Source organism: Amphiura filiformis, chromosome 18 (assembly GCF_039555335.1).
Source record: "Amphiura filiformis chromosome 18, Afil_fr2py, whole genome shotgun sequence".
Taxonomy (NCBI): Eukaryota; Metazoa; Echinodermata; class Ophiuroidea; order Amphilepidida; family Amphiuridae; genus Amphiura; species Amphiura filiformis.
This window is the reverse complement of record NC_092645.1, coordinates 50,589,359-50,601,206: the sequence shown is the minus strand read 5'-3', so window position 1 is coordinate 50,601,206 and position 11,848 is coordinate 50,589,359. Positions and strand designations below refer to the sequence as shown.

The following is an 11,848-nucleotide window of genomic DNA, read 5'->3' as shown; positions in this document are numbered from 1 at the left end:
CTATCGAAATCGTATAGCCCTTATAATAGGCTTTAATTAAAGTTCTCATCATGCCAAGTTGAGTGATTTACTCTAATAACTCCCAGTAATAATGATTTGACCTATTTTTGACCTTCAAATCCAAGATGGCCGCCGATTTTCAGCTCAGAAAGGTCAAATTTTCACATTTGTCGTAGAGCCTTCATAATAGGCTCTAATTCAAGCTCTCAACATGCCGAGTTGAGTGATGGACACTAAATACTACAAGTAATAATGACTTGACCTGTTTTTTACCTTTTTTATCCAAGATGGCCGCCGATTTTCAGCTGAGAAAGGTAAAAATTTCAAATTCGTCGTATAGCCTTCATAATAATTATACTCTAATTAGGGCTCTGAGTAGTCGTAGAGTATTCATAATAGCCTCTAATGAATACCCATTCTGGCACACACATACACCCCTGAACACCTACATATACATATATATTCATATTTGAATGAGTTTAGTCTATATTGGTTTCAGGTCTACGTGTGTTTTGCTCTGCACCCTATCAACAATGAATGAATACAGCATCAAAGATATTTATATATATTAGAAAGAAACATTATCATATGAGACTAGTGCATAGATCACCTATAACACTGCTTGCTTGTTACCTACAGCAAAATCATCCCCTAACAATGTCTACTGAGATGTGGGGCAAGCCGTATCTATAAGTCGCCTGATACTATCGTCCAAGGTAAACATGGTAAATAGGAGACTTTTACAAACAAAAACGAAAAACTGGTCAGGACTTGACATAATATGGTGATTTTTACAACATTTCGTCAAGGTAATATGGGTCTAGAAGTCATTACATGCATCACATGTTACATTATATCTCAATCTCATCTTTAGACAAGCTTGAAAAGGCTCAATGTTCAAGTAAACCACCAAGTTCTGAAAGTGATGATGAGACAGAGGGGCCATTGGCACCCAAGCGCCCGCGTTCATCTGTGCGTGGACCTCTCCACAAAAAAAAAACTAAATGTGTATGGCGCATGCAGGGTGTGGACCACGGAGTAAGCTGTTCATAATCAACACACACTCAGCATAGCGCTCTTTTAAGAGCCACACAGTCCTCGTAAAAGATGGGGAGCTGAAGGATCGTATATTACAGCTTGTTGAGTCCACGTCAGCACTGCATGTCAGATGCTTTCGCAAATTGATATCATGTACTACCATGCCTGCTTCGCGTCCACACCATGACCTGAATGCGCCATACACATTTCGTTTTGTCGTGGAGAGGCCCACACACAGATGAACGCAGGTACTTGGTTGCCAATGGTCCCTCTGTCCCCTGGTGGTTGACTTGGACACTGAGCAATATCACTTTTTTTGATTTTGCGCGCACTGTCAGGTCTTTTCAAGCTCGTCTGAAGAATAACATGTCTGATAAGCATGCAATGACTTCTAGTCCCACATGAAGTAGTGTTGTAAACATAACCAAAGTTGTTAAGTCCTGACTAGTATTTGGTTTTTGTTTGTTTTAACTCCGTACAATTATATATATACTGAATATCCTCCGCTCTGAGAACCATTTTGTGATGCCTCGTTGTATAAGATATACAGAGTGCTCCAGGGCACTGCGCTACAAAACGAAATGTGTATGGCGCATTCAGGGTGTGGACACGAAGCAACCGACTAAAGCGCGGGGTATAAGCTGTTCAGAATCAACACACGCTCCTTTAAGCGCCACACATTCCTCATAGAAGATGGGGAGCTAAGGGATCGTCTTACACAGCCTCTCGAGTCAGCACTGTCGGATCCTTTTGCAAATGATATCATGTACCAACAAGCCTGTTGCTTGAAGCACGTCAAATCACACACAATTGTGATTAGATTAGTTAGATGGTGTAATGCATCTTCAGAATGTGTGTCTCGCAGAGCCAAGAAATTTGTTCTTTAGACATGTGGATGGATTCGATCCTTCACCGAGCACGAGATCCGTTCACGAGGCCCTCTTATTCCCTCTGTTACTCCTGTTACATTGCCTGTCATAGTATCGATCTTGACGTCGTCAGTGTAGACGATAACAATGGCTGGCTTGCTGTCTGCAATCTCCTGCGGGCAGGTTGCTGATGCTTCAAAGATCATTAGAGTCCAGTGATCTTGAAGTCAGCATAGTTGATGCAGACACGACTCTTGTGTAGAATTCCAACAGATCTTTACTCCTCGTCATACAAGGGACATTGATGCCCAGGTTGATAACACTGGTGGTGATCTATTCAGTGCTGTGATCATGAATGGTTGAGATCGGCAGTTTTCTCTTAGGCTGTTTTAGCCAAGTCGACAGCTTTACTCACAACTCACAGAGCTCTTCGTCTTCTTCAAGATGATCGATATGAAGTGGCCAGGCGACAGTAGATCTGTCTTTGATCTTCTGAGACAGCCGCCGTGACAGCTGCTCATTACTGATACCAAGTGATGAAATGGCAGCCTCAGTTTCATCACCTCTTCCCCCAATATCATAGACCCACTCACTCTTGTTGTTCTTCTCTTGTCTCTTGATACTCATTAATAAGCATTGAGTAGGTCCTTGAGATTGGACGATTTTACAGCACCCACTGCATAGCCATAGTCACTATGCATAGCATAGTCATGCGTTTGTAGTCTGCTATAAAGAGGGGCTGCAGAAAGAACACATTCTTTACCTCTGCGAAACGATTCCTCAACTCCCCATCTTTTACGAGGACTGTGTGGCTCTTAAAGGAGCGCCATGCTGAGTGTATGTTGATTATGAACAGCTTACCCGTGGTCTATTCGGGTGCTTCAGATCCACACCCTGCATGCACCATACACATCTAGTTTTTTCGTGGAGAGTTCCACGCACAGATGAACGCGGGCGCTTGGGTGCCAATCCCTGTCTCATCATCAATTTCATAACTTGGTGGTTTACTTGAACCCTGAGCGTTTACAAGCTTGTCTGAAGATGCTATTGAGATATAATGTAACATGTGATGCATGTAATGACTTCTAGACCCATATTACCTTGAAGAGATGTTGTAAAAATCACCATATTTGTCTAGTTCTTCGTTTTTGTTTGTAAACTCTCCCATTTACGATGTTTACCTTGGACGATAGTATCAGACGACTTAGGCCCTTGCCACATTTCAGTAGACATTGTTAGGGGATGATTTTGCTGTAGGTAACAAGCAAGCAGTGTTGTAGGTGATCTATGCACAAGTCTCATACAATATGTTTCTTTCTAAATATTAATAAATATCTTTGATGCTGCATTCATTCATTATTGATAGGGTGCAGAGCAAAACACACATAGACCGGAAACCAATATAGACTAAACTCATTCAAATAATGTGAATATATGTATGGGGGTGTGTGTGTGTGTGTGCCAGAATGGGGTATTCATTAGAGGCTATGATGAAGACTCTACGACTACTCAGAGCTCTAATTAGAGTATATTATGAAGGCTATATGACGAATTTGAAATTTTTACCTTTCTCAGCTGAAAATCGGCGGCCATCTTGGATTTGAAGGTCAAAAACAGGTCAAATCATTATTACTTGTAGTTTTTAGTGTCCATATCACTCAACTCGGCATTTTGAGAGCTTGAATTAGAGCCTATTATGAAGGCTCTACGACAAATGTGAAAATTGATCTTTCTGAGCTAAAAATCGGCGGCCATCTTGGATTTGAAGGTCAAAAATAGGTCAAATCATTATCACTGGTAGTTTTTAGAGACAATCACTCGAGTTGGCATGATGAGAACTTTAATTAGATCCTATTATGAAGGCTATAGGACAAATGTGACAATTTAACCTTTCTGAGCTGTAAATCGGCGGCCATCTTGGATTTGAAGGTCAAAAGTTGGTCATATCATAAAATCGACATCAGATATGAATTCCTCGACCCAAAAAACCTCAGAAAACATATACTGAACAGCATTGTAGGCCATACCATTGAAAAAATATTTTTTTAAATGGCCGACGGCGGCCATTTTGGATTTCGGGCTCTCACGGATTCCGCCCACATATTCGCGAGGGGCACCCCCGCTAAATATTTTTATTAACCTTCATAGAAGACAAATCCACTGAGAGACGAACCTTCGCTCTCCACGGTCACGGAATTGCTCTAGATCACCCAACTAATTCTCCAAATCATATACTTTGAAAACTTGCTTGATTTACTGTTGTTAGGGAGTGTTCATAAATACTTTGGTGGGGGGATGGAAAAGTTGGAACATTTTTTTTGATCCCCCTAAAAAGGGTGGGGTTTTTTGATCCCCCTTTTTACACAGGTGTTGGCCCTGATCATTTATTCGTATCCGCCATTTTGGATTTTTGCCATTTTGTGCATTTTGAAACCAAAGACCAATTTTTTCTTCATTTTTTAAAGTCCCCAGTTAATCTGTATGCAATTACCTATCATGTGAGACATGTTAATGGCTTGGCTTCGATTTAGTTTTCTTCTTCTAACAATTTTCACTTTACGGCCGCTATCTTGGATTTTGAGCTGAATTTTCATAAATTTTCAAGTTTTACCGGATTTTTAAGCCGAAGGTGATTTTTTTCTTCAAATTTTGAAGTCGCCAAGTAATCCTTGTACAATTATCGTTCATATAGTACATGCAAATTGGTTGGCTTCGACTTAGTTATCTTTTTTTTTTTGAACTTTTTTGAACAAGTGATCGAGCGGTCTATGTACATCAATCCCTGTGTTTATGGTCTAAAATTTTTTTGATCCCCCCTTCATGTCCTAAAAAAGAAACCAAAAATATACATCATTAACAGTGGCATAGATTTCTTTTTGACATATGAGTTGGTGAACATTTCTTAAAATCCAGAGAATCCAGCACCTTTTGCTGACAGAATAAGTATATGGTACAAATGCGCGCGAAGCGCGCAATACAATTTGCCATATTGAAGCTAAACTGGTGAAATATAGTACGGTACAAAACTGAAAATTGGCACTTTTTATTTTAAAATGACCAAATATGGGGTTAATTTTGGTTAGAAACCCATATACAGGTGTCAACATTGGGGGGATGATTAGATCATCCCCCCTAACAATATATTGGGGATTTATCCCCCGCCCCCATCCCCCGGGATCTACCCTATGATCATTAACTCATTAGCTAAAAATTACCGTTTGGAGTTATTACTCATTGGAGTCATAGTGTTACGCCCAAATTGCTAAGTGCGCACATTTTGTTGATTTGTAGCTTGAGATTACAAAATTGAATAAATAACATTCATGCGCGCAAAATTTTTGGAATGTATATGCCTTCTCGTACATTTTACTCCGGAATGTTACCCTCAAATTTTTTTGCCCCCCCCCCCCCCCATTAAGGAATGAATTTGTTTATCCCCCTTTTTAAGGACCCATTTTCCACCCACCCCCCCCCACCCACCGAAGTATTTATGAACACTCCATTAATGAGTTATGTACGTTTTACAAAAGTGTTGTTGTTTCAGCCCCCTTTACAACGTAACTCATGAGCCACAGGACCTACAAAAGCATATCTATGATATTTGAATTCTATTTTACAAAAGTGTTGTTGTTTCTGCCCTCTTTTTTACCTAGCTGGGGGGTTTACAACCCCCCGAGCTAGGTCCTGTTTTTCTATCCGATTCTTCTTTCTTTCTTCTTCTGTCAACAAACTTTTAAATGCTTCTCCTACATGTTACACCCTACAATTACGTAACTTGCACATATGTATCGGCTATATCCAGTGACAATGGTGTCTAAACAGAATTGGGGTCAATGGTCATTAAGGGGGCATTTCCGGCATTTAACCAAATACCTTCAAAATGCTTCTTCTGCCACATATTATATAGTACAATGGTGTCATTTGCATATATGCATCGGCTATACCATACGCCTATAACTTGCATACAGAATTGGGGTCAAAGGTCATTAAGGGGGTAAAATCTTACAATTGCATTATCTGGACATCTGTAAGGGGTATGTGGCTCAAACTCAGTGACAACAAATCTCATGACCAGGGGAATATTTTGCAGGGGTCAGGTCAAAGGTCATGTAGAGGTCAAATCTTAGATATATATTTTCTGGACATATGTAAGGGGTACAGGGCTCAAACTCGGTGACAACAAACTTGTGACCAGGGAACATTTTGCAGGGGTCAGGTCAAAGGTCATCTTAGGTCAAATCTTAAAATTGCATTTTCTGGACATCTGTAAGGAGTACGGGACTCAAACTCGGTGACAACAAACCTCATGACCAGGAAAACATTTCTGGAACATTTTGCAGGGGTCAGATACCTCCACAACACCAACAGGCCCAGCTAGGTTTGTGGTCTATGACCACCATTTGCCACTAGTAATACTTGTAACATAACTCAAGAACCACATGAACTACAAAAGTATATCTGTGATATTTGAATTCACCTACACACTCGCTATGAAATGATCAATGGAATTTTTGCCAAAGCTCACTACCATTCGCAAGATGCTATGAACTACCAAATCGCAACGGTTTAAAATACACTGTTAAACTTTCGCACTTTACAATTTGGATGTAGGCCTAACACTATAGGCCTATGTCCAATTAGTAGACTCCAAAATGGTCATTTTTAATGAGTTACTGGTATAGGCCTGGTTTCTTTTTAAGGACATGAAGGGGTGGATCAAAAACATTTTAGACCACAAAAGGGGATCAAAAAATCCACCCTTTATCAACGGGAATCTAAAACAAAAATGAGTTCGGAGGTTCAAATGTTTCCCCCCCCCCACCAAAGTATAATGAACACTCCCTAATTAATTATTACCGTGAATTGTTTGAATTGTTTGGTGGTATGCGCCCTTCATTTCAACTAACTGCACAGACAGCTCGTAACCCAATTAAAGAAATTATTGTCGAATTTGTCACAATTTTATGTATTTCAGTACACATTCTACCGTTGTCATACTCAGTCACAGCCCTTGTACTATTTCTAGTTCCCCTTGTGTGAGTGTTTATTTTTCAGAAACCGTATTATATTTCTAATTCAGAATCGTAAATGGCTGGCGCTGCAACCTCACTCAGTTGGCCAAACAGGTAAGCTTAAGTTAAACTAGACTGCGGAACTCAGTCCTCAATGATAGTCAGTCATTTATCTTTTGGCAAGGGCGTAAATCGGGTGGGGGACAGGGGGACACGTCCCCCTCACTTTTCAAAGTGGGGGGACATAATATCAAATGTCCCCCCCACATTTTGGTCCTCACCCCCCAAAAAAAAGGGAAAGGAGAGAAGAGAAAGGGAGAAAAAGAGAAGAGAAAGGGAGAAAAAGTGAAGAGAAAAGGGAGAAAAATAGAAGAAAAAATGTTAAATTGCACGTAATTGAGTAGGCCCATACCTAAAAATCCGCACAGCTGGGTCGATCGTAAGTATAATATATTATAGGCCTGTGATTATATTGGGCATTGCTTGAAGCCTGTACTGCGGGCCCGTCGATATGCAGGGCCCATCACATTTTATCACCAAAGTCAGTTTTAAGACGGACTCAATGCTGACTTCAACATCAATCCATGCATGCTTTAGTAATAATTCCGAATCTCAAATCTCAAGTAAAATTTTGCAAATTGAGTTAAGTCCCTTTTTTTTTTTTTTTATGATAACAGTGTATTAAAAAATTATGCACCAAATGACTTCAATTGGACCTTCATTTTGCAAAATTTTCCCGCAACGTCTGAGGGCAGAACACCCCCCCCTGCGTATACATAAACAAGTGGTCGCTAGTTTAGTGAAGACTTGTCCACAAGTTAGGCCGTCATTTCACAATTTTTCAGCTGTTTCAAGCTACAATTTTACACAATAATAGTGCCAAAATGGTACACCAAATGGCTCCAATTAGGTTTTCATTTTGCAAAAGGCTAAATACTTCTGAGGGGGGAACATCCCCTCAGACACCCCCCATGTATAGGCAACATAAACAAGTGGTCGCTTTCGCTTGTTTTAGTGAAGACTTGTCCACGAATGGCTTTTTAGGCCGTCATTTCACAATTTTTCAGCTGTTTCAAGCTAAAATTTTACACAATAATAGTGCCAAAATGGTCCACCAAATGGCTTCAATTAGGTCTTCATTTTGCAAAAGTTTCTTACTTCTCAGGGGGCACATCCCCTCAGACACCCCCCTACGTCGGCGCCAAGTATCAAGGACTAATAATTTTCATTGTGTCCCCCCCACTTTCAAAAATGGATTTACGCCCCTGTCTTTTGGTCGTTATATGACTATCATTTGAGGACTGAGCTGTTATAATATATTTTCCGAGGAGCAATTTCAGACAATAGCTGGGGATTAGTGGGGCAGAGGTTATCTATTGAATCCTTTCATGACCACTGAAGCATAGTCAAGTCTGCCAAGGACACTCGGCACAAATTGAAAGACACACGACACCAATTTCCCAATTTGGTGTTTGTTATGACACCAATTTGGTGTTTGATATACTCCTCGAAATTAGTACCTTACGGTCTATGTCTGAAGTTAAACATGCTTAAAATAAATACAGTATAACGTATACTTAGTCCGAATAATCAGTCCCAGAAGAAAAATATTAATTTCTGGCATGATCGTGTTCTGGGTCTGTTTGAAATCTTGATGGCAAATTGGACAAAGGAAGCACAGCTTTTTAATCCCTATTCATGTTACGTGAATCACGCTATTGTGGACATTGTTGTAGCTCGTTCACGTAGCGGTTCCGTTGTCCCACTGGCCTAATACAACGTAGATTGCATGGCGATCGGAGTGTTGAGCACCTCGGACTAACATTGTTGTAATGTTATGAGAAGTTATAGAACTTGCAATTTTCTGATTGTCGACATTAGGAACATTTGTTGACAAAAAACTAGTACCAGTATGTGGTATATGATAATATTTTTGGTGTAAATAAATGACGCACAATATGGTTTCTGACCTTACTATTTTGACTTTATTGCTGTAGCTTTGTCGACAACTTGTCAACATCGGGTCTTGAAATTTGACGATTGTCAACAATGTAAATTCTACTCGAAAACAGCCATACATTTTGGGCTTTAGCAACATTTTTGATGCGATCGCCAGTTGTGATCAGCTGTGTTTACTTCCATTGCTTAATACATGGTGTCATGCTTCAGTGAATCCAACTAGATTTTGAATGCAACAGTGTCTAGCCCCAAATGTAAAGCTCATTGGTGAGCAAATTCGTGGCTAGACTTCTTCAGCAATGTCATACAGGCCCAATATCTCTTTGTACATACAGGTATTAGTGTGTGAAATATGGTATAGGGCCGGGTCGTTCTTCGGTAAATGTGCTTTTCCAGTCCTGTGACTTTCAGTTTTTTGTTCTGTTCTCAGTTGTTGAAAATTGACATTTAACACCAAACTCAAAATTTTGTGAAGAAGTTCTTATTTCCGAGTAAATTGCTTTTACAGTGTGTCATGATGTGACCTCCCTCCCCCCCAAAAAAAATCCCTTCATGTCCTGATTGTATGTTATTAAATTGTAAATTTAGATGCCGATATCTATTAGTGGATAAATTCAGCAGCATAAAAAACAATAATTTGTTGTCTCTTGTGGAAAAAATATTGTAACACATCTTTCAAAGCATGGAACCTGAAATAGTTCACTCTTTATGTCAACAATGTCCTGCATTTCACGTCATATACCGTCACAAAACTTTGAGCTTTTTGAAGAAAACCAATTTTATGAAATTAAATTTTTGATGCCGAGAGCTGAACTACTTAAGGGGGCCCTACATTTCTGTATGCAGGGTCTAGAAATTTCTCTCTTTTTTTTAATTGCATGGCGGGTCAAAGTTTTATGACCTTGACCAAAAATGGGAATTTAAGTGGTCCAAATTTTGTTCTGACCTGAATCAGTTGTGACGCTCTTGGTGAATGTCACTCACTGGCTGTGTCTGTAATGCCAAAAAAGGTATAATTGTGATTGTAAACCCAGCATGAGTCTGAAAGGTATTTGTGATAACAAGATCCATTTAACATGCCAAAATGTTATATCCGTAACCATAATGTACAAGGGCTCTTTTTAAAGGCCCTAGTACGTACATTTAGCTACTAGCTGCTTAAAAGTAGCTTCAGATCCATGCAACAATTTATTTTACCGATTCATATCTTTTCTTTCTCATTTCAGAACCATGAACACTAGACCCCAAATACAGCATTTATGGGGCAAGACACAGGACACCAAGACATATCAAGTACAAATTCAGTCAAATTATGCAAACAGTTTTCAACCATACAGATGTATCTACTGCAGACGATTTTACAGTAATTTGTCGTATTATGTGAAACATGTGATAAGGCATAGAGCAAAATTACACAGGTACTGGTACAGATGTAAACAGCCTCATAAAGGGATTTGTATAGTGAAATCATACAGATGTAAATATTGCACCAAGAGTTTCTCCTGCCCTAGTACACAGAATACACATGAAAGGATTCATACCAAAGAGAAACCATACCAATGTAAATATTGTGGAAAAAGTTTCTCACGGTCATGTAACAAGATTAGACATGAAAGGATTCACACCAAAGAGAAACCATACCAATGTAAATATTGTGAAAAGAGTTTCTCACATTCAGGCAACAAGATCAGACATGAAAAGATTCACACCAAAGAGAAGCCATACGGATACCAATGTGAATATTGTGAAAAGAGTTTCTCAGATGGATGTAGCAAGACTAGACATGAAAGGATTCACACCAAAGAGAAGCCATACCAATGTAAATATTGTGAAAAGAGTTTCTCACAGGCAAATAACAGGACTGTACATGAAAGGATTCACACCAAACACAAACCATACCAATGTAAATATTGTGAAAAGAGTTTCTCAGATGGATGTAGCAAGACTCGACATGAAAGGATTCACACCAAAGAGAAGCCATACCAATGTGAATATTGTGAAAAGAGTTTCTCAGATGTAAGTAGCAAGATTATACATGAAAGGATTCACACCAAAGTGAAACCATACCAATGTAAATATTGTGAAAAGAGTTTCTCACAGGCAAATAACAGGACTATACATGAAAGGATTCACACCAAACAGAAGTAATACCAATGTAAATATTGTGAAAAGAGTTTCTCACAGGCAAATAACAGGACTGTACATGAAAGGATTCACACCAAACACAAACCATACCAATGTAAATATTGTGAAAAGAGTTTCTCAGATGGATGTAGCAAGACTCGACATGAAAGGATTCACACCAAAGAGAAGCCATACCAATGTGAATATTGTGAAAAGAGTTTCTCAGATGTAAGTAGCAAGATTATACATGAAAGGATTCACACCAAAGTGAAACCATACCAATGTAAATATTGTGAAAAGAGTTTCTCACAGGCAAATAACAGGACTGTACATGAAAGGATTCACACCAAACAGAAGTAATACCAATGTAAATATTGTGGAAAGAGTTTCTCATATGGCCATGTGTTTTGAACTCGCCACCCTTAGCGTTACATCACAAATATTATGAATTTTTACACCAATCAAGTTTCAAATTAGAATATCTCCACAACTATCAACCCTAAACTAGCAAAAGTACACATTTTGGAAAGCTGAAGGAAAGCAATTTAAATATACACATTTCAACTCATTGTACAGGGTGACCTTGAAGTTATACAGGGTGGAATAAAAAAATTCCAAATAAAAAATGGGTCACTTAATGCATTGCTTATTACTAACTTGCAGTTATAAACTGAAAGTAAACAACATTGATTTGGTTAGAGGTTAGGGGGAGCCTACTGACTTTGGAAGAAAAAAAATCACAGCTGTTTGGTAATCTCGGAATACAGGGTGTCCCAAAATATGTTCAATTTTTTTTACAATTCAACATATTTTGAACTGAAACATTTTACCCCTAAAAAAAAAAAA

General features: G+C 39.0%; 1 protein-coding gene across 1 annotated transcript; it reads left to right on the top strand.

The window, feature by feature from the left end:
• The first annotated feature begins 6,840 nt into the window (after nucleotides 1-6,840).
• Nucleotides 6,841-11,525, top strand: LOC140139500 (uncharacterized). The gene is made up of 2 exons (XM_072161230.1): nucleotides 6,841-7,033; nucleotides 10,105-11,525. Exons 1-2 carry the CDS (start codon nucleotides 6,996-6,998, stop codon nucleotides 11,024-11,026), a joined length of 960 nt encoding a protein of 319 aa, XP_072017331.1. The 5' UTR covers nucleotides 6,841-6,995; the 3' UTR covers nucleotides 11,027-11,525.
• The last annotated feature ends 323 nt before the right edge of the window (nucleotides 11,526-11,848 follow it).

Excerpts from the sequence above, each read along its gene's own strand:
- LOC140139500 (XM_072161230.1), top strand. The coding sequence starts at position 6,996 with ATGGCTGGCGCTGCAACCTCACTCAGTTGGCCAAACAG. Across the intron at positions 7,034-10,104 it reads TCACTCAGTTGGCCAAACAG|AACCATGAACACTAGACCCC; the intron begins GTAAGCTTAAGT and ends TTCTCATTTCAG.